Source organism: Pleurodeles waltl, chromosome 1_2, assembly GCF_031143425.1.
Source record: "Pleurodeles waltl isolate 20211129_DDA chromosome 1_2, aPleWal1.hap1.20221129, whole genome shotgun sequence".
NCBI lineage: Eukaryota > Metazoa > Chordata > Amphibia > Caudata > Salamandridae > Pleurodeles > Pleurodeles waltl.
The window spans coordinates 795262311-795281582 of NC_090437.1; the positions used below are offsets into that span (position 1 = coordinate 795262311).

The 19272-nt window shown below is 45.4% G+C and overlaps 1 protein-coding gene across 1 annotated transcript in view; it reads left to right on the forward strand.

Annotated features, from left to right (window-relative positions):
- ANXA10 (annexin A10) overlaps positions 1-19272 on the forward strand; it is a 355700-nt gene that overhangs the window by 287746 nt on the left and 48682 nt on the right. The window contains exon 11 of the mRNA XM_069205838.1: positions 14124-14246. Coding sequence (XP_069061939.1) covers positions 14124-14246 — 123 coding nt within the window. The remainder of the gene's footprint in view (positions 1-14123; positions 14247-19272) is intronic.

The following is a 19272-nucleotide window of genomic DNA, read 5'->3' on the forward strand; positions in this document are numbered from 1 at the left end:
TGAAGTGCTTTGATCGTCATGCATGAAGCGCTTTACTCATTATGCCAGGGGCGCTTCTACTTGTTTTGCCTGAAGCGCTTTGCTCGTTGTGTCAAGGGGCGCTTTACTTGTTTTGTCTGAAGCACTTTGATCGTCAGTGCCAAGGGAACTTTACTCATGTGGCCTGAAGCACTATGATTGTCGTGCCAAGGGCGCTTTAGTCGTGTGGCCTGAAGCGCTTTGATTATCGTGCCAAAGGCGCTTTACTCGTTTAGCCTGAAGCGCTTTGATTGTCGTGCCAAGGGTGCTTTACTCGTTTAGCCGGAAGCTCTTTGCTCATTGTGCTAAGGGGGCGCTTCACTCATGTGGCCTGAAGCGCTTTGATTGTCGTGCCAAGGGCGCTTTACTCGTTTGGCCTGAAGCGCTTTGATCGTCGTGCCAGGAGCGCTTTACTTTTGGTCTAAAGCGTTTTGCTTGTTTTGCTGAGGGGCGCTTTACTTTTGGGAGTAAATAACCCTCTTCAAAATTTACTCATCAAGACCTTACCGATACGTGTACGACCTACTCGTTTTTTAATTCACCATGGAAACAAGGATACTCTGACATGCTGCCACTCTGCCATGCAGGAAATCCGCTTTCTTCAGAAGAACTCCCCTTGAGGTCCGACTGCACCAAAGTCTTCAAAATAGTGAGCAATGTGCTTGGGTGTGGCTGGGCTTTATAGGCCTGCCACACCCCAAGATGGCCTCTGCTTCTAAAAACTTGGGAGTTGTAGTCCATTCATAGAATGGCATTGATAAGTGCATCTTGTACACCAATGTCCTGACCCTGCAGCTACATGATCTTTACCACAGGGCAGGCGACGCTGATGACCACTTCTGGAGCAAGCGGGGATGACAAGCGGCGCACATGATGTGCCGCAAAGATGCGAAGCAGAGGTCAAGGCGGGTCCTGGACCGCGCACAGCCTTATTCCTGACACCAATCTAAAGAAGAAAGCAAGTATAGTTAATAAGAGCCACAGATAAATCCATGTATGAATGAAATCGTTTATTTTGAGACAATGTATCAGCTTACGTGCTCTTGACAGTCTTGTTGCAGAAGATGAGTCGGTGAAAGAGTCATTGGCGTTGGCAAAATATCCAGAAGCAGTTTGTGCAAAAACTGGGGCCATGTTTGGAACAGGAGAACTGCCAGCAGTCCCCTTTGGGGGTTCATAGTAAACAATTCCATCCGTTTGTGTTGCATTTGACTAAAATTGCTCATCATTGTTGATGTTGCTTGTTGCAAAAAAGTTAGTGGAATTAATGAAAGATCCTTTTCAAAACTCCCCAAGCTTGGAGAGGTGTTGCTGCTCAAAATCTGTAGAGGAACATTCTGGTCTGTAGTGAGAGGGAGTCGGAGACTACCCAGGAGTCATCTAGGTCTGCTGTGCAGGATAGGCTGTATGTTTTAGCTTGACATTGTCGATGGAGACAAAGCAGTTTTTCTTAGAACCAGGCAGCAGTGGCAGAATAACAGTTCTGGTATCGTATATTCCCAGGACTGGAACTAGTGCACGATTAGAAGGCCGAACTCCTTTTTTACACCAATCTGTTCACACACTAGATCCCTAACTTTTGGAAATCCAGCCAGTAGGTGTTATTGGGGGATCCCTTATTCCGAAGGAGGGCGCACTGGCAGATGCACTGTCATCACAAAACTGTTGTAAGTCCTGCAATACAGTGGCATGTATATTTATGTCAAAAGGTGTATCTTCCGCCTACGCGCCAGGACCATCAAGATCTGGAATGTACATTTGTGTTCCAAAAAGGCATTCACATGGGGTATGCCCTTCCAGAGAACTTCTAGGCATATTATTAAGAGTTCTCTAGACTCCATACAGGTGATTATGCCAACTACGTTGTGTGCCTAATACTCTAGCTGTTAAGCATTGCTTGAAGTCCTGGTTTCTTCACTCCACAACACTGTTTCCCGAGGGATGATACAGAGAAAACTAATACAGTTGGACCCGTAATGAAGCCATGGTGTCCCCGAATGCCCTTGAGGCGAAAGCAGGGCCCTGGTCTGAGTAGAAATCCAGAACTGCATATGTGAATATAAAGACTTGCAAATCTTTAATAACAGTTCGAACGGCAGCTAAGCATTGTGGCCATACCCATAGAAATCTGAAGCATGAGTTGACAGTGACTAAGATGTATTTGTATGCACCACCAGAGTTCAAGGGACCGCAATGGTCCAGGTACAGAAATTGAGGATGTATGTTGGAAATTAGGAGGTCTGTCTGCGGTAGGCATTTGACAGTGGACTCTTATTTGCTGACAGATGTCACAACAAAGGACATACTGCTTGGTCTGTTTGTATAGACCTGGCCAGCAATAACTTGCTTGTAATAATGAAATAGTAGCCACCACACCAGCATGGGCAGAAGCAACTCCCTCATGCACTGTTTTAATCAACTCAGGCCTTTGGTATTGGTTGGGGGTCACAAGATCACCCACCCCTGGTATTGTTACTAGGGCAGTATTTAGGCCAGATCTGAGCTAGGAATACTTGGATATGCCTTTGGCATGGGCTTGCTTTCAGCCGAAGCTTTCACAGCAGCCAATGTTTCATCATCCAACGTCGTCCGTGAATGAGTTATTGCAGCAACAGAAGCCACAGCTACTGTTGACTTGGTCACTTCATAAGCCAAGGTATTACCTGTAATGTGCATTTCAACACGTTGGTGTCCCAATGTATGAACTACATGGACATTGGGTAGCATTTGTTTCAGATCCGCTACATTCACCCACAGAAGTCTGTGTTTGATGGTGTTGCCTTTTGAATCTCTGAACCCATTCTGGTGCCAGTAATGCAGATATTCATTGAGGATTAATGTTAACTGTCATGGATCCATGTGTTTCAGTGCCATCAACAGAGCTTTGAGCTCTGCTAATTGTGCAGTGCAGTCTCCTAAGGTCTACGTGTAAGTATGTTGTGGATGGAATTCACCATCCTTCATGTAGCCACTCACAACCACTCAGGCAGCAGAGATTCAAAGTTTGGTGCCTACTGCTGGTTGGGCTGAGCCATCAGTGTACAGAATTGTTTGATATTGTTCAATAGGCAAAGTGTTTGCTGAAACTGAGTATTCTAGTTCATATTGGAGAAATTCTTGAGTTTGTAATTTAGGGTCAAAAACATAATCGACATCAGTGGCCGTCGGATTGAATCCAACGTGGATATTGTGCCTTGTCATTAGGTACCCTGGCTTTTGTGACTGCCTAAAGGGCTGGGATCAGGGATACGACAATAATATGTTTCCCCTGGGCCAAAGGTCTCTCTTTGATGACAGCCATCTGAACAGCAGTCAGGTTTTTTTCTGTGGGTGCAAAGCGTTGTTCAGCTGTGGAATACAGGTGTTTTTTGTATGCAATGGGAATGGTATCACCCTCTTTGAACAGCAGTTTACTCTGATAGCCAAATGCATTTTGTTGTCTCTTGTGTGCAAGTGTTTAGCTGCAAGCATGTCTTGTTGCAATGCTCTGAGAATGCATGTGAGTTTGACTGTCCAATATTTACTTGAAAAGTCAGGACATAGTAGGTCATATAATGGTTTAATGCATTGTGCATAATCTGGAATGTAAGTTCTGCCAACATTTAAAAAGCTCAATAATGACTGGAGCTTTTTGATGGTGTTTGGTGTTTGTAACTGTGCACACTTTTCTAGAAATTCGAGCACTAGGGTCTTGCCTTCATCTGATAATTTATATCCCAAAAATAGGACACTAAGGAAGGCTATTTTTGTTTTTCCGAAATTAAATTTGTAGCCTAGTTCGGCAAATCCCACAACAATGCAGCTCACCTGTCTTGTATGTTGTACGAGATCATTAACCATAAAGTAGATATCATCTACATAGGACAATGTCTCAAGGTGAATGTTGGGTAAAATTGAAGTAACACAAGATGAAAACAATCCTGGACTGTTTCTATACCCCTGTAGGAGTCTGCACATTTTTTTTGCGAGTCTGAAGCTCTAAAACTTGTTAAATCTTAACCTTCAGGCGCTATATTTTGGCAGAAAAAAACAATAGAAATATCCAAGGTTATTTTGTATTTTTTGCGCACTATGGGCCATATGTACGAAAGCTTTTTCCCATAGACACAGAATGGGTAAAATCCTTTCGTACATCTGGCCCTATATTGTCAATGAGTGCAGTGCTGTGTGCATTTTGAATAGCAAATGTGCTTGTGTGACTATTTAAATGTCTGCAGTCTAAGACTATACTAGATGAATGGTTTGGTTTAGCTACAAGGAACAATGGGCTGTTCATTAGTGAGACACAGGGTTCGATTATGCCCTGGTACTCTAAATGCATGAGGATTTCTCACACTGGTGGACTTGCTTCATGCTTCATTGGATATTGTGGTTGAGGTTGTGGTTGGGATCTAATTGATATTATATGATAGGGAGAATATTTATCCTGCCCTGCAAGGTTGTGATACAATGCGGGTGCCTGCACCTTCGCCCAGTCACTTGCGCAAGACTCCCTGACTTCTCTTGGAACAAGGGGTGAGAAAAAGGGTTCAATTACCTCTTCGCCATATGGGACATTATGGACAAATTCTGGTGCCCAATCTTTTTAGGCCAATAAAATATCATAAATGGTAACTACGCGATCCCAAAACATAGGCCCTCATTACAACCCTGGCGGACGGGGGAGAAGTGGCGGTAATACTGCCAACAGGCCAGCGGAAAAAAAAATGGAATTATGACCATGGCGGTTACCGCCATGGTCATCCGCCACTTCCCCACTCCGACCGCCAGGGCGGTGATGACCGCTGGGCTGGAGACTTCGGTCTCCAACCCAGCGGCCATCACCAGACTGCCGGCAGTATCAGGACCCTGCATACCGCCATCGATTTCGGGTGGTTTGGAACCGCCACGAAATCCATGGCGGTAGGTACTATCAGTGCCTGGGAATTCCATCCCTGGCACTGATAGGGGTCTCCCCCAACCCCCTCCCTCACCCCGAGTCCTCCCCCCACATCCCACACCCCCTACTACCCCCAAAGGTGGCAGGACCCCCCCACCCCATCCGCAACATGCACATACACACACACCCACACGCACACATACACTACAACACATACCCGCACACATACAAACAGACATGCACACAGACCGACCCGCACACATTTCCCATACACACAACACACTCCCAGCATGCATACACGCACTCACACACCTCCTCTACATACTCACACGCACACTCCCATGCACGCACACAACGTGGCGGTGTAGGTGGAGCAGCCTCCACTTCCCCGCCGACCGCCAGTCATAATACGCCGCGCGGAAAACCGTCTGCACTGGCGGTCTTCAGCACAGCGGTACCTTGCGGTCTTTACAAAAGACCACCAAGGTCGAAATGAGGGCCATAGTGTCTGGTATGCACTCAATGTCTCCTTCTAATGGTATTTTTAGTTTATGCACCCTATTGTGTGTGGAGACATGCATGTCTGCAGTCTCGATTTGTAAAACGTTGTTGCTTTCACCTCCAGCTGCTTTTGAAGATTCCTGCAAACTATTGTGACCTCTGCCCCAATGTCGAGCAGAGTCAGTGCCTATTTCCTGTTCTTCAGTAAAAACTCTCATCCTGAGTGGCATTTCATATAAAAATCACTGCCACTTTCTTGCTTTTGAATTAAGGTTTTTGTTGGGGAAGTTTCTCTTCTTTCTTAACAGAAACTTCTAACGAGCGTTGTGACTCCTTTCTTAGTTTCACGTACTCTGTTCACTGATCTGACTGCCCACCTCTCTCACTGTGTTTATCCGGTGAGTCCTGAAACCAACAAGATTGGTGTGTATCAGTATATTGATATCTATCAGGAGTTTTTATATTATCTCTATTTCTAAGATTATATTGGTTTTGAGGGGCCGCCGAGCGCAGAGATTTTCACCTTTCTTTTTTAGGTGTTTGTTTTTGTTTATCCTAGGGATTTTTAGAACCTTCAGGTGCGTGCTTGGTAGAATTCTTACTGGATTTACCCTGAAATTGTAGTTTACTAGGTTTGGCTCACAGACTATCTTGACAAATACTAGAGTAGGTCTCGGCAATAATCTTTGACAGCTTGCGTTCTTGATCCTGTACAGGAACGTCCCGGAGCTGCATGCTCACTGTTAGTGCCACTGCTTTCCCTTTGAGATGACTTAATATTATGGAAGACACAGTGGCAACATCTCCCATTAATTGCATCCCCAAATCCAGGGTCGGGGCATCCCATTATTCACCTTGATTTGGTTTTAATGCTTCCAGAAGATTGGCAAGTGTTGATGTACCGTGTGTGGTAGTTTAGAGCATGTCAAATACCATGCCACAAGTTTTGCAGTTATCTACTCTGGAAACCACCCCAAACGGCAAGCACATAGGGAGAATTCTGTGTTTATCTTGAGGTCCTGTACGGGGAAATACTGCTTCCAGCGCATTTAATTTTTGAGCTAACCAAAACGGAATTTCTTCCCACTTGGCGGGTACCTTACCCATGATCAAATGTACTTTAGCAGGGTTAATGCCTGATGTGACTGCATGTGGTTGCGCTGGGGCAGCTCATACTAGGTTATTGATTAATGTTTGCATTACAAACTGTACCAAGAGTCTATATATTGTGGTGAGTTCAGAGTATAAGCAGCAAACCTCAGCTACCACAAAGTGCCTGCATCACGTTGTGGAGTATATGTGGCCAATAAAGGCCAGGTAGGACCATTATTGCTCCGAGGACCTAACCTAACATTTAGTATTGTGTGGGGTAGGATGCCGTCAAGACACTTATGATGGTCTTGAAAAGGTAGGGGTATATCTAGTTATGCATATGCACTGTATTGTGCAGGTATATTAGCAGATGTGTAATGATGAAATGTATTAGTGTTCTCATTGACTGCTGGAAAGTTAACCCACGAACAAAACGTTTCTGTTCTATTGGCTGAATGAGCCTCGACTACAAATGTAACAGGATCCCCCCTCGGCTGTAAGGGCATGAGCTAATAAATGAGCAGTGAGGGGAGGTTGCATGTTTATGTCAATTACCACCTGTTGCAGGTTCGACATGGTAGATACACCTGTTCAGAGATAAGGACACCAGATGGGGATCATTCCTTTTAAGGTTCAAGTTTGAACGTCCTATAGCGTTGAATATGTACTACCTATCTGGTTGAGGAGGAAATCCTTAATACCATGGACATCTCCGTATATATGCCTTTAGCACGTAGTGAGACAGATATACTCAGGAGGAACTGCAAATCAGTGCCTGCCCAAACACTGGTGGTGCCATGTCACGTTGGCTCTCATTTTACTAATGAGGCTGCTGGATATGGGCAGCAGTATCACCTAAATTGTGGGGAACTGAGTTCAATCCCACACCATATGACAACTGTTGGCCTAATCCATTTCCCTTCAGCTTTCAGCACCTCATCTCTGCCCAAGAGCAGGGATGATTTGTGGCAACCGGGTGCATGACATTGTTACTTCTCAGGGAAATCGTGGTGGATCAGATCTCATCCTTTTCTCTTAGTTACATTAGTCTCACACATGCAAAGACAAACAGAGGTAGGAAATGGTTCACAAAGATGTATTGAATCAGATGTGTCTTGGATAAAATAACATGAAATGCAATAATTAGAATGATGAAATATACTCAAAGCAAAATGGAGACAAGAAAAGTGAAACACAGTAAAAGTCCCACCATACTGTCATTATGCATGATATATGTAATTCCTACCTAAGCTCTGTTAGAGCACAGCAGGATAAGCCTCAATCCGCCTCACAGGATTCCCTCCTGGGAAGACATCATCCCCTACACCTGAGAATGACAGTAGTAAAGAAGCCAATTATCTATAGAGACACAACCCCCATGTGGGCCAGGGAACCCCTGGTCTCAGAGAACAGCTGTAACAAAGTCAGACAGCCTGCTGTCATGGTCATCTGGCTGGAACCTCCCTCTACCGTGCATGGGACAGGGAAATGTTTTTATAATAAAACAACTGATGTTCTGAAAAAGTGTCCTCACATAAAAATACGTAAGTTTCTGTGAATGTTAGAGACACAGTGTACCACTTGTGCCGACAATCCTATCTCAATGATGGCTTGAGGAAAGCACAGAGTGAAAGAATGTCGCACAAAGAAATGTAATGCTTTCCTAGGCGAAAGGACAACAAGATAAAGGAAAATAAAACACCACCACAAATCTGCCTGATTCTAAAAGAATAAAATTAAACATTACTAGGCTAAAGGGGACAACCAGCAGACCTAGTTGCTAAAATAACATGCCAAGATGCATCACTAAAATGGCTCCACAACAAGTGTTGGCAACCATCTTGGGACTCAGCTTGAGCTGAGTCCCAGAAAAAAATATAAAAAAAGAAAATGGGGCAGGGTATGGTCACCCTGACACCTTAGCTCTGGTGGTGGAGTCCCAGAGGGACCCGCTCAAGGCTAAAAAACATTTTTTTACATTTTTGCCCAGGGTTGCGGCAGATCCGCGTATCAGGTGAAAAGTTTTTAAAAAAGAAGCACAGCTCCCATGCTTCGTCTGTTTTAAGCCCCCAGGTGGGCCAAGTCCCATGGCCATTATTTTATTGGAATGTGTGGGGTGCCTAACCCCCCGTAGCCCAGGGGACAACCACCTCCCTGGGGCAAAGTAGAAATTATGTGCGGGCCGCATGCCCCCCGCACCACGGAGAACGCCACCTCCCTGGGGCTAAATTAATTACTGGCGTGGGGAAGGCTCATCTGCCTCCCCTACATCCCCAGGGACCACCACCTCCCCCAGGGCAAAGTAGAAATTATGTGCGGAGAGGTCGCACAGACTCCCCCCGCACGCTGAGGATCACCACCGCCCTGGGGCTAAATTAATTACTGGCATGGGGGAGGCCTGTCAGCCTCCCCACAGCGCTGGGGACCACCACCTCCCAGTGGCTGTATTTTAATAGTGTGCAAGGGGCTGCACGGCCCCCCATAGACCCTTTGGATCATCATCTCCCTGGGGCTATATTACAAATAATTATAAGACGTCTGTTTCTGACCTCCTTAGCCCCGGGGACCACCACCTCCCCGGGGCTTCTTCTAAGTTGGAGGGGGGCCACGCGCCCACCCACATGGAGCCACTGATGGCCATGGGGACCGCCACCACCCAGGGCTGGCTCCTGCTATTTACCAGGGTGCCCACCCCCAGGACATAGCTGTTTGCTGTGGCTTGGCTGCAGCTTTGAAGCTGCCGCCAAGTCACAGCAAACACTCCACTTTTTGACAGCGGGACCTGTCAAACAGGTCCTGCAGTCAAAAAGTGGAGAATTACTCCTGCCCAAAGGTAACTATAACTCGCGCCCTCACCATGCACTGCTAATTACCCCACAAATGTTGGCACTCATGACATCTTTGGTAACATCATTGATGATATCACTGTAATATTTGCAGTAACATTTTTGATGAAAAAACTGTGCATGGCCAGGGCGCGAGTTATAGTTACCTTAGGGCACGAGTTAAAGTTACTTGAGATAACTCTAACTATAACTGGTGACTTTCTATGGTTTTGTAAGTTTAAAATTTGAGGCTAAGTATAACGTCCCTGCAACCTCTGTTTTTTTAAGATAATATACATATGTGTGCATATATACATGTGTGTATATATATATATATATATGTATATATATATATATATACGTATATATATATATATGTATATACATACACGCACACACACACATTATTCCTGCAATCAAGAAGGTCATGAAGTTACATAAATTAAGAAAGGCCACGCTCAGCGGGGTTGTTGGCTGCTTGCCATGGGGTTAGGTGCAGGGCCTGGCTGGAGTGTGAACCTGTGGAATTGGTCGCAATCGACACCAAGGTTTGTGTCTCACTGTATTTGAAACCAGAAGTATTTATAGAGGAATACAAATGTAAGTTAAAGCAAAATATAACAAAAATTAAAAAAAACTGTTAGGATGCATAAACAAAGGTACAGATATCTCCTAAACTGTGTTAGTGATATTGATAGCATAATGACATAGATATGGTGTATTGTGCTGTTGTGTTCAATGACAGGACCTGTGTGTTGCCCTGCCACACCAGGAAGTATCCATGCCCCAGAATGACCTATGAGTATATTAATCATGAATATATCAGAGGAAGGAAGAAGAAAAAGGATTTACTATAAACAATATCTTATTTAAAGGATGTATATTTTAAAGGCTGTGTTTGAGGGAAATGTATGTAATGACTGCATAACAGTGCAGGGTTGGGGAAGGCAGAGTTGCGAGATAGGTTGTAATATAACTTTAAGGGTAGAGAAGTGGATTACTTTAATTGGCATTACATTAGGGTGGTCTACAGCAGAAAGCCCATATTGCGGGCAAGGGTGCATTGCGGGGAGGACAGACTCCTTGAGGAGGTTGACACAGAGAAGGGATCCAGGTGCACCTCCAGGAACCGGTGTCAAGTTGTGGATCACGTTTTTAGTATTTTCCTATTCCCTTCCATTTGGCCTAGATGGTGGTTGTGTTCTTTTTTGTGGCAGAGGTCTTCAACTCTGTTTCTACTCCGACAGCAGACATGTCCACCAAGCAGGTGGAACATAAAATATGGTTGCAAAGTTAATAATTACCATCATAGAAAGCTCCACTTCTTCATTTGAGAAATGGAGATACGTAAATTCACACCTAGATATAAACCTCTGCATGGAAATGGTGAATAGCAAAACATTGAGTTACATCTATGTACAGTAGTAAATATATATGTGAGTAAATGTACATGTGTATATTGACCGTTGTGTATTGGGTGTGATGGAGGGAGCCACAAAAGTCAAAGCTAAGAAAATGCAGGGTAAAAGTCCTATTGAAGGCTGATTTTTTGTGATTTGCATACAAACATTCAAGGCTGGTGGTGACACCCGAGACAGAAGAGATGGAGCTGCATGAAAAATACAGCACATTAACGCTGGACTAAGAACCACCAGGGGAATGTGCTGCTAAATTAAACATTTAGAGAGTTGATATCCATTCTGTTGAATAATTATGGTTTTAGCAGTGGTGAATGGGTCTCTAAACTGATTGTTTTAAGAACTTGTTTTACTTAGTATAAATTGATCGTGGATCTCTATTTAATTTTAAGTGTATAGTGTATTTGATGATGCAAGAATGTTTTACAATGCCTTGTGCATATTTTCACTGCTTTCAAATAACCAATTGTAAGGAAATGTCTCCTTGGCATGGTTACCCCCTGACTTTTTGCCTTTTTTGCTGATGCCAGTTATGATTGAAAGTATGCTAAGACCCTGCTAACCAGGCCCCAGCACCAGTGTTCTTTCCCTAAACTGTACCTTTGTTCCCATAATTGGCACAGCCCTGACACCCAGATAAGTCCCTTGTAAATGGTACCCCTGGTACCAAGGGCTCTGATGCCAGGGAAGGTCTCTAAGGGCTGCAGCATGTCTTATGCCACCCTGGGGACCTCTCACTCAGCACATGTACACTGCCTTGCAGCTTGTGTGTGCTGGTGGGGAGAAAATGACTAAGTCGACATGACACGCCCCTCAGAGTGCCATGCCAACCTCACACTGCCTGTGGCATAGGTAAGTCACCCCTCTAGCAGGCCTTACAGCCCTAAGGCAGGGTGCACTATACTACAGGTGAGGACATATGTGCATGAGCACTATGTCCTTACAGTGTCTAAGCAAAACCTTAGACATTGTAAGTGCAGGGTAGCCATAAGAGTATATGGTCTGGGAGTTTGTCAAACACAAACTCCACAGTTCCATAATGGTTACACTGAAATCTGGGAAGTTTGGTATCAAACGTTTCAGCACAATAAATGCACACTTATGCCAGTGGGGAATTTATTGTAAAATGCACCCAGAGGGCATCTTAGAGATGCCACATGAATACCAATCCAACTTCTAGTGTTGGGCTGACCAGTTTCTGCCAGCCTGCCACAACCAGATGAGTTGCTGGCTACATGGGGAGAGTGCCTTTGTCACTCTGTGGCAGGAACAAAGCCTGTACCTGGCGGTAAGCCTCAAAGACTCACCCCTTTTGTTACAGCGCCACAGGGCATCCCAGCTAGTGGAGATGCCCGCCCCTCCAGCCACTGCCACCACTTTTGGTGGCAAAGCTGGAGGAGATAATAAGAAAAACACGGAGGAGTCACCTACCAGTCAGGACATCCCCTAAGGTGTCCTGAGCTGAGGTGACCCCTACCTTTAGAAATCCTCCATCTTAAGTTTGGGGGATTCCCCCAAAAGGATTAGGGATGTGCCCCCCTCCCCTCAGGGAGGAGGCACAAAGAGGGTGTAGCCACCCTCCAGGACAGTAGCCATTGGGTACTGCCCTCCCAGACCTAAACACACCCCTAAAGTTAGTATTTAGGGGCACCCCAGAACCCAGGAAATCAGATTCCTGCAACCTGAACTAAGAAGAAGGACTGCTGACCTGAAAGCCCTGCAGAGATGACGGAGATGACAACTGCTTTGGCCCCAGCCCTATCGGCCTGTCTCCTGACTCAAAAACCTGCAACAGCGACGCATCCAACAGGAACCAGCGACCTCTGAAGCCTCAGAGGACTGCCCTGGACCTAAGGACCAAGAAACTCCTGTGAGCAGTGGCTCTGCTCAACAACAAGCAACAACTTCTATAGACTTCACTCTTCCCGCCGGAAGCGTGAGACTTCACCCTCTGCACCCAACGCCCCCGTCTCGAGCTCCAGAGAACTAACACCACAGGGAGGACTCCCAGGTGACTGTGACCTTGTGTGTAGCCCGAGACGACCCCCTTGGACCCCCACAGCGATGCATGCAGAGAGAACCCAGAGGCTCCCCCTGACCGCGACTGCCTGTAACAAGGGACCCAACGCCTGGACCAAGCACTGCACCCGCAGCCCCCAGGACCAGAAGGAACCGAACCTCAGTGCAGGAGTAACCACCAGGCGACCCTCTGCCTAGCCCAGTCAGTGGCTGGCCTGAGAAGCCCCCCTGTGCCCTGCCTGCACCCCAGAGTGATCCCCGGGTCCCTTCATTGAACCCAATACAAAACCCGACGCCTGCTTTGCACACTGCACCTGGCCGCCCCTGTGCCACTGAAGGTGTGTTTTGTGTGCCTACTTGTGTCCCCCCCAGTGCTCTGAAAAAAAACCCTGGTCTGCCCCCTGAGGACGCGGGTTCTTACGTGCTGGCAGACTGGAACCAGAGCACCCCTGTTCTCCATAGGCACCTATGTGTTTTGGGCACTTCTTTGACCTCTACATCTGACCGGCCCTGAGCTGCTGGTGTGGTAACTTTGGGGTTACCTTGAACCCCCAATGATGGGCTGTCTATGCCCAGGAACTGAGACTTGTAAGTGTCTTACTTACCTCACAATCTAACCAATACTTATCTCCCACAGGAAATGTTGATTTTTGCACTGTACTTTTAACAAAAACTGTATACAATATTGCTCTAATTCAAAGTTCCTAACTTACCTGAGTCGAGTACCTTGCATTTTATGTATTTACTTCAAATCTTGAACTTGTGGTTCTAAAAATAAATTAAGAAAATATATTTTTCTACATAAAAACTATTGGCCTGGAGTTAAGTCTTTGAGTGTGTGTTCCTCATTTATTGCCTGTGTGTGTACAACAAATGCCTAACACTACCCTCTAATAAGCCTACTGCTCGACCATACTACCACAAAATAGAACATTAGAATTATCTAATTTTGCCACTATCTTACCTCTAAGGGGAACCCTTGGACTCGGTGCACACTATCTCTCACTTTGAGATAGTATATACAGAGCCAACTTCCTACACCAATAAAGGGCGTGATTTAAGAACTTGGAGGACAGGTTACTCCATCAGCCGAAAACTAAATCCCATTCTATCCTGTAGGATTTAGATTTCAGTGGACTGGATATCTGTCATCATTGTAACGGATTAACCCGGCTGCCGAGTTCTATATCAGGCCCAAAATGGCAAAGTCCAAAATGAAAGGTCTTTATGGGCTTTAGCTGATTATGTCCGTAAATTATATCAGTTAATATTTGTTTGCTGTTCTTTTGTCATTGCTTACAACTAACAAACACCATGTAACTATTTCAAACTTTCAACATCAACTGACATGTCATGGTTCTCCTCATGCAGGACTTCGGTTTTCATAACAAGACAGTGATAAGGATCCTGATATCCCGTAGTGAAATAGATCTGATGAACATAAGAAAACGCTACAAGGAGAGATATGGAAAGTCTCTTTTTCATGACATTAAGGTATGTTTCCAGCTCCCAATCCCCAATTTTCAGGTTTAGACTACTGCCTTGGTCTGCTGACAAAAAATTATATCCAATATAGATGTTGTTGGTTGATCGTTTTCTGAGCCCTGGTCAAGCAGCAACCACAATTCTTTTCAGGGTAAGGCACAAGCAAACCCCAAATTAACCTGTTCTCAAACCTTTGGCAGTTTGGCACAGCACAGTCAGGCTTAACTTAGAGACAATGCATAAAGTATCTGTGCAACACTTTAAGGAGTAACACACTGAAAACACACCACAAAAGGAGCCCTCAACAGAGTTAGTGACAAAATCCCAATTAGTAGAACCAGAGATATTAGATTTCAAAGGTTTAGGTAAAAATAGTGCCAAAAGACATAAAGCAGCAACTTTGGCTATTTGGTCATGCCAGACAGGGACAAAGTCAGAAGTTCAGGCCAACTGCATTGGAGCACAGGCCAGCTTCAATGACCTAGTTAGGCCAGCTGATCAAAAGTACCTTCAATCCTGGTTTGTGGTGCACTGCATGATCTGCGTCTAGGATGCATGGTGCAGCCAAGGTGATGTGTTGGTTCCGAGATATGATGAGGTGCAAAGCCCTGTTGCATCAATGTTGAGGATCCCATTGATGAGTTAAGGCTGCCATCGTCAAGAGATTCGAGGGCCTACAGTGGTTCCAAAGGCGATGCAGGTTGCAGCGGTGATGCAAGTCTCTGCGACGGGTCAAATCCATGCATCGACGGTGATGTATCTGTTCTGTTTGGGTTTGCAGTGCTCAGCAGAGGAGAGACATTGGTTCCACTGGACCCACAGGCTGGTGGAGCACCTTAGCTCCACTTCTAAGGGTCAAGGATTGAAGTGACACCATTTGGCAGGGCAAACTCACAAATGGCTGTGCTGTGACTGTAGGAAGGAGATATCAGTCACAGATGTGCATGAGGTGTGCCTGTGATGTCTGGGCACCAGCACAATTTGAAGTTGCAAGACAAGTGTAGACTAAAGCACCCAAAACTAATTTGAGATACAAAAGAAGTTGAATATTTTTGTACCCAAGAAGAAGTTGTCACGCAGGCTACTCCAAGCCTCAGAACTGGTCCCAGACAGGGGGCTGTTCCTACGACTGCACCCATTCTCACTAACAATCCAAGTTTAAGGGCAAGCATATCAAAGTCAAGCGGGACTCAACCCCATCCTTCCACTCTGACTCCAAAAAGAAGGAGCAAGCTGCACTCCCTTCAGTTTACCAGCCACAGAACTGATTCCTTGGTTAGTGCCAACATGTCCTGAATTCTCTAGCTCACCTTTGACCCTGAAGAAGATTAGGGTCATGCTGCTAAACTCCACTATGCTTCTGAATGTCTCTGACGTGTCTTCAGGCCCCCCGGAAGAGTAGGGGATTCTCCAGCGCTGTCTGTCCTTGTGGGGCCTGTTACATGGACCCTACTAATACCAGTACATATTTCCACTCTGGCCCGAGATCCATGTCCATCCAACACTAATACCAATTGAATTGTCACCGATTGATGATCCAGGGCTGGCAACCAAGCCAGACCCTGAGTCACCATCAGACAGAGCTTAACCGGTGTCATGCTATGAAATTACAAAAGCCCATCAGTTTTCAATCAGCCTGATTAAAATCCAGTGCCTCTACCATGATGCAACTTTCAGCAGAGACTCCATTTTCATTGTGGGTATGACTCTGATCCTGTGACAGAATAGGGTGCACCTCAGGATACTTATGCTGATGGTGAGGGGATAGCTTGCACCCTCCTTATTATACCGATAAAGCCTTATACTTTGATTTGAAAAATTCTAGTGGACTTGGTACCTCCCTTCAAACAGAGTTTGACATGGGCCACCAATGAAAGAAAGTGCCTTATTTGAAATGATGGTTTGGAGGGCACCTGAGGTACCAGAATTACAGCTGCCGTTCATTAAGACTAAAGCCAATGTCTTGACAGAAATTGTGCAGCTTGGGCCAGCAACATCAGAGCCCTCCTTTCCATTTAATGACACCCTCTCACATACTTTGATGGCTGTCTGGCCAGAAACCATGTTCCTGTCTGCGTGTTAGTCTGCAGGTGACCAGATGACATAGGCCAGCACCGGGTGACACAGATTTTGTAACCAAGCACCCAGATTCTGTAAAGTGTCACTGTACAGGCTTTGACCAGTAAGGTGAATTCTAATTGATTTCTGACCAATCTCCCAAATAGAGAATCCGAAACGATTGATGCCTTTGCCAAGAAAATGCTTTCCTTCTGCCAGTCTGGCACAGAGATCCCTAAATGCAATATGCCTAGTAGATCAATAGACACATACCCTTTTCTGGGACATGGCCAGCAAGATCTTGTCAATGGTCTTAAAGGACAGTAGGATCTCTTTGACTCAGACAATCCATAATGGACAAGAGATAGCACAGTACATTAACCGCTTGGACTTGGATACCACAGACAGCTGGAGGAGATCAACCAGATTTTTCGGTGATACAAAGTTGTCACTAATGGATGTGCCCTTTGATGGGTCTTGGGGTCTTTGATCCTTGGAAAGCAATTTCCTCACCAGTTCTGCAAATGAAGGCCCTCCATGGGACTGGCATATAGACAGGTACAACCTTTCCAGCCAGTGATGCAGCAGACAGTCCAGTCCTTCTGGGACAGCAGACACAGAGCCAGAAGACAATGCACAGGACTGCAGCCTTCCAAATCCTCTTCCCCTGCTACGACAAACAACAAATCAATGTAGGTTACCCTCATGCCTAGCCAGTGGAGGCAGGATTCTACATTTAATTGTAGGGTGATAATACATCACTTCAGACAGATTGGTATTGCAAAAGGGCTACACCATACCTTTTCTCTCCTCCAAACCAAATATTCCTCTGGCGCCAACATCTGTTCATCCTGCTGAAGAAGGTATGAATGTTGCTCTCCACGGGTGCCCTAGAATGGGTCCAGGATTCGGAAAAAGGCAAGGTTTATTCTTAATGTTATTTCCACAGAAGGGGACCTTAGGCCTATCTTGGCACGTCCACATCTGAATGCCTTCCTGTGGAAAAACAAATTCACAATGCTCACATTGATTCAGCTCTTCTCTATCCTGGCCCCATGACATTAGATGGTGCCCATGGACTTGCAGGACAAGTAATTTGATATACCCATTCTGCAGTGTGATAGGTGTTACCTATTGTTCAAGGTACGCCAGGAGCAGTTTCAGTCTGCCTCAGTTCCTTACCTGACAGCGCCCATCAGTTGTTCACAAAAGTGATGGTGGTACTCACTGTCCACCCTCAAAGTTCAGAAGTTCCTGTAATGTTGTATCTCTACAACAAAGTACTAAAGGTGGGCTCACCATAGTCAGTCATAGACTACCTTATGACAACAGTGGAACACCTAATAGAGGGGTTGTATGAAACTGGGTTACTTGTGAGGGGAGAAGCGATTGTACTCAAATAGAAGCAACAATCCTTGTTACAGTGAAGTCACAAGCAAATCCTAAATTAACCTGTGCTCAACCCTCGTTTAGCTTGGCACAGGGCAGTCAGGCTTAACTCAGAGGCAAAGTGTAAAGAATTTGTGCAACACTTCATACAGTAAAAGAGTCAAAACATGCCTCAAAAGGGCTCCACACCAGATTAGGAAAAGAGAGTCATAATAAATAAAACAAGACCAAGACAACAAAAATCCAATCAGGAGAACTAGAGATATACAATTTTAAAGATCTGAATGAAAATAGTGCCAAAAAGGACAAATCGCTAACTGTCAATATTTGATCGTGCTTGGCCAGGACAAAGTCACAAGTTTAGGCCAACCATGATGACCCAGATATGCCTGCTGAGCTAGAGTATGTTACATTCTGGTTGCAAAGAGTAGTGGGGTCCCACATAGAGGAAGTGCTGCACGGGCAAAGTGATGCCTTCTTTATGGGGAGTTGCAAGTCTGCATTGCGAGGTCCTGTGTCATCATCAAGGGTCCCGTCAATGAGGAATTGAGATGCAAAGTCCGGCATCAAGGGTTTGTTGTGCAGATGAGGTGATACAATGGTCCTGAGGAGCTTTAAGCCTGCGATATAAGGTTCTGCGCCATCATCGAGGATCTTGTCAGCAAGAGGTTTGCAATGTGAGTAGAGTGGCAGTCCTTTTAGCACCACAGAAGTCCTTTTTTGGTTTGTGGCAGCCACATTAGTAGCCATGTAAACATGGCTCAGACCTGCCACTGCAGTGCCTGTAGGTGCAGTTTTAAAATACCAATTCGACCTGGCAAGTGTACCCACTTGCAAGGCCTAAACCTTCCCTTTTTATATATATGAGGCACCCCTAAGGTAGGCCCTAGGTAGCCCCATGGGCAGGGTGCAGTGTATGTTAAAGGTGGGACTGGTGTGTTTTACATGTCCTAACAGTGAAATACTGCTAAATTCTGTTTTCACTGTTGCAAGGACTATCTCTCTCATAGGATAACATGGGGGCTGCCTTTAAATATTATTAAAATGTAGATTCCCTTTGAGAGCAGATAGACATGTGGAGTTTGGGGTCTCTGAACTCACAATTTAAAAATACAACTTTTAGTGAAGTTGTTTTGTATATTTTTAGTCTGAAAATGCCACTTTTAGAAAGTAGGCATTTTCCTGCTTAAACCATTCTGTGACTCTGCCTGTTTGTGGATTCCCTGTCTGGGTCAGTTTGACAGTTGGGCTGTTTGTGAATCCCCTCTGGACAGGGAGACAAAGGGAGCTGGGGTGTAGACTGCATATCCTAGAGTGGAGGTAGGAGTGGTCACTTACACCTGAATGGGCTGTGCCTGCCCTCTCACAATGCAGTCTCCAACCCCCTGGGGAGAAAGGGGTGTAAGTATTGGGCTCAAAACCCCAGACCTTTAGATCACTTCTGGATTCAAGAGGAACCTCTGCCAAGGAGAAGAGCTGGGTAGCAGTGCTGCCCCTGCCTGTGACTGTGCTTAGTTCGGCTATCTTGCAGTTGCTGCTTCTGCCTGTGAAAGGGGACAAAGATTGGACTTTGTTGTGCATTCCTGTT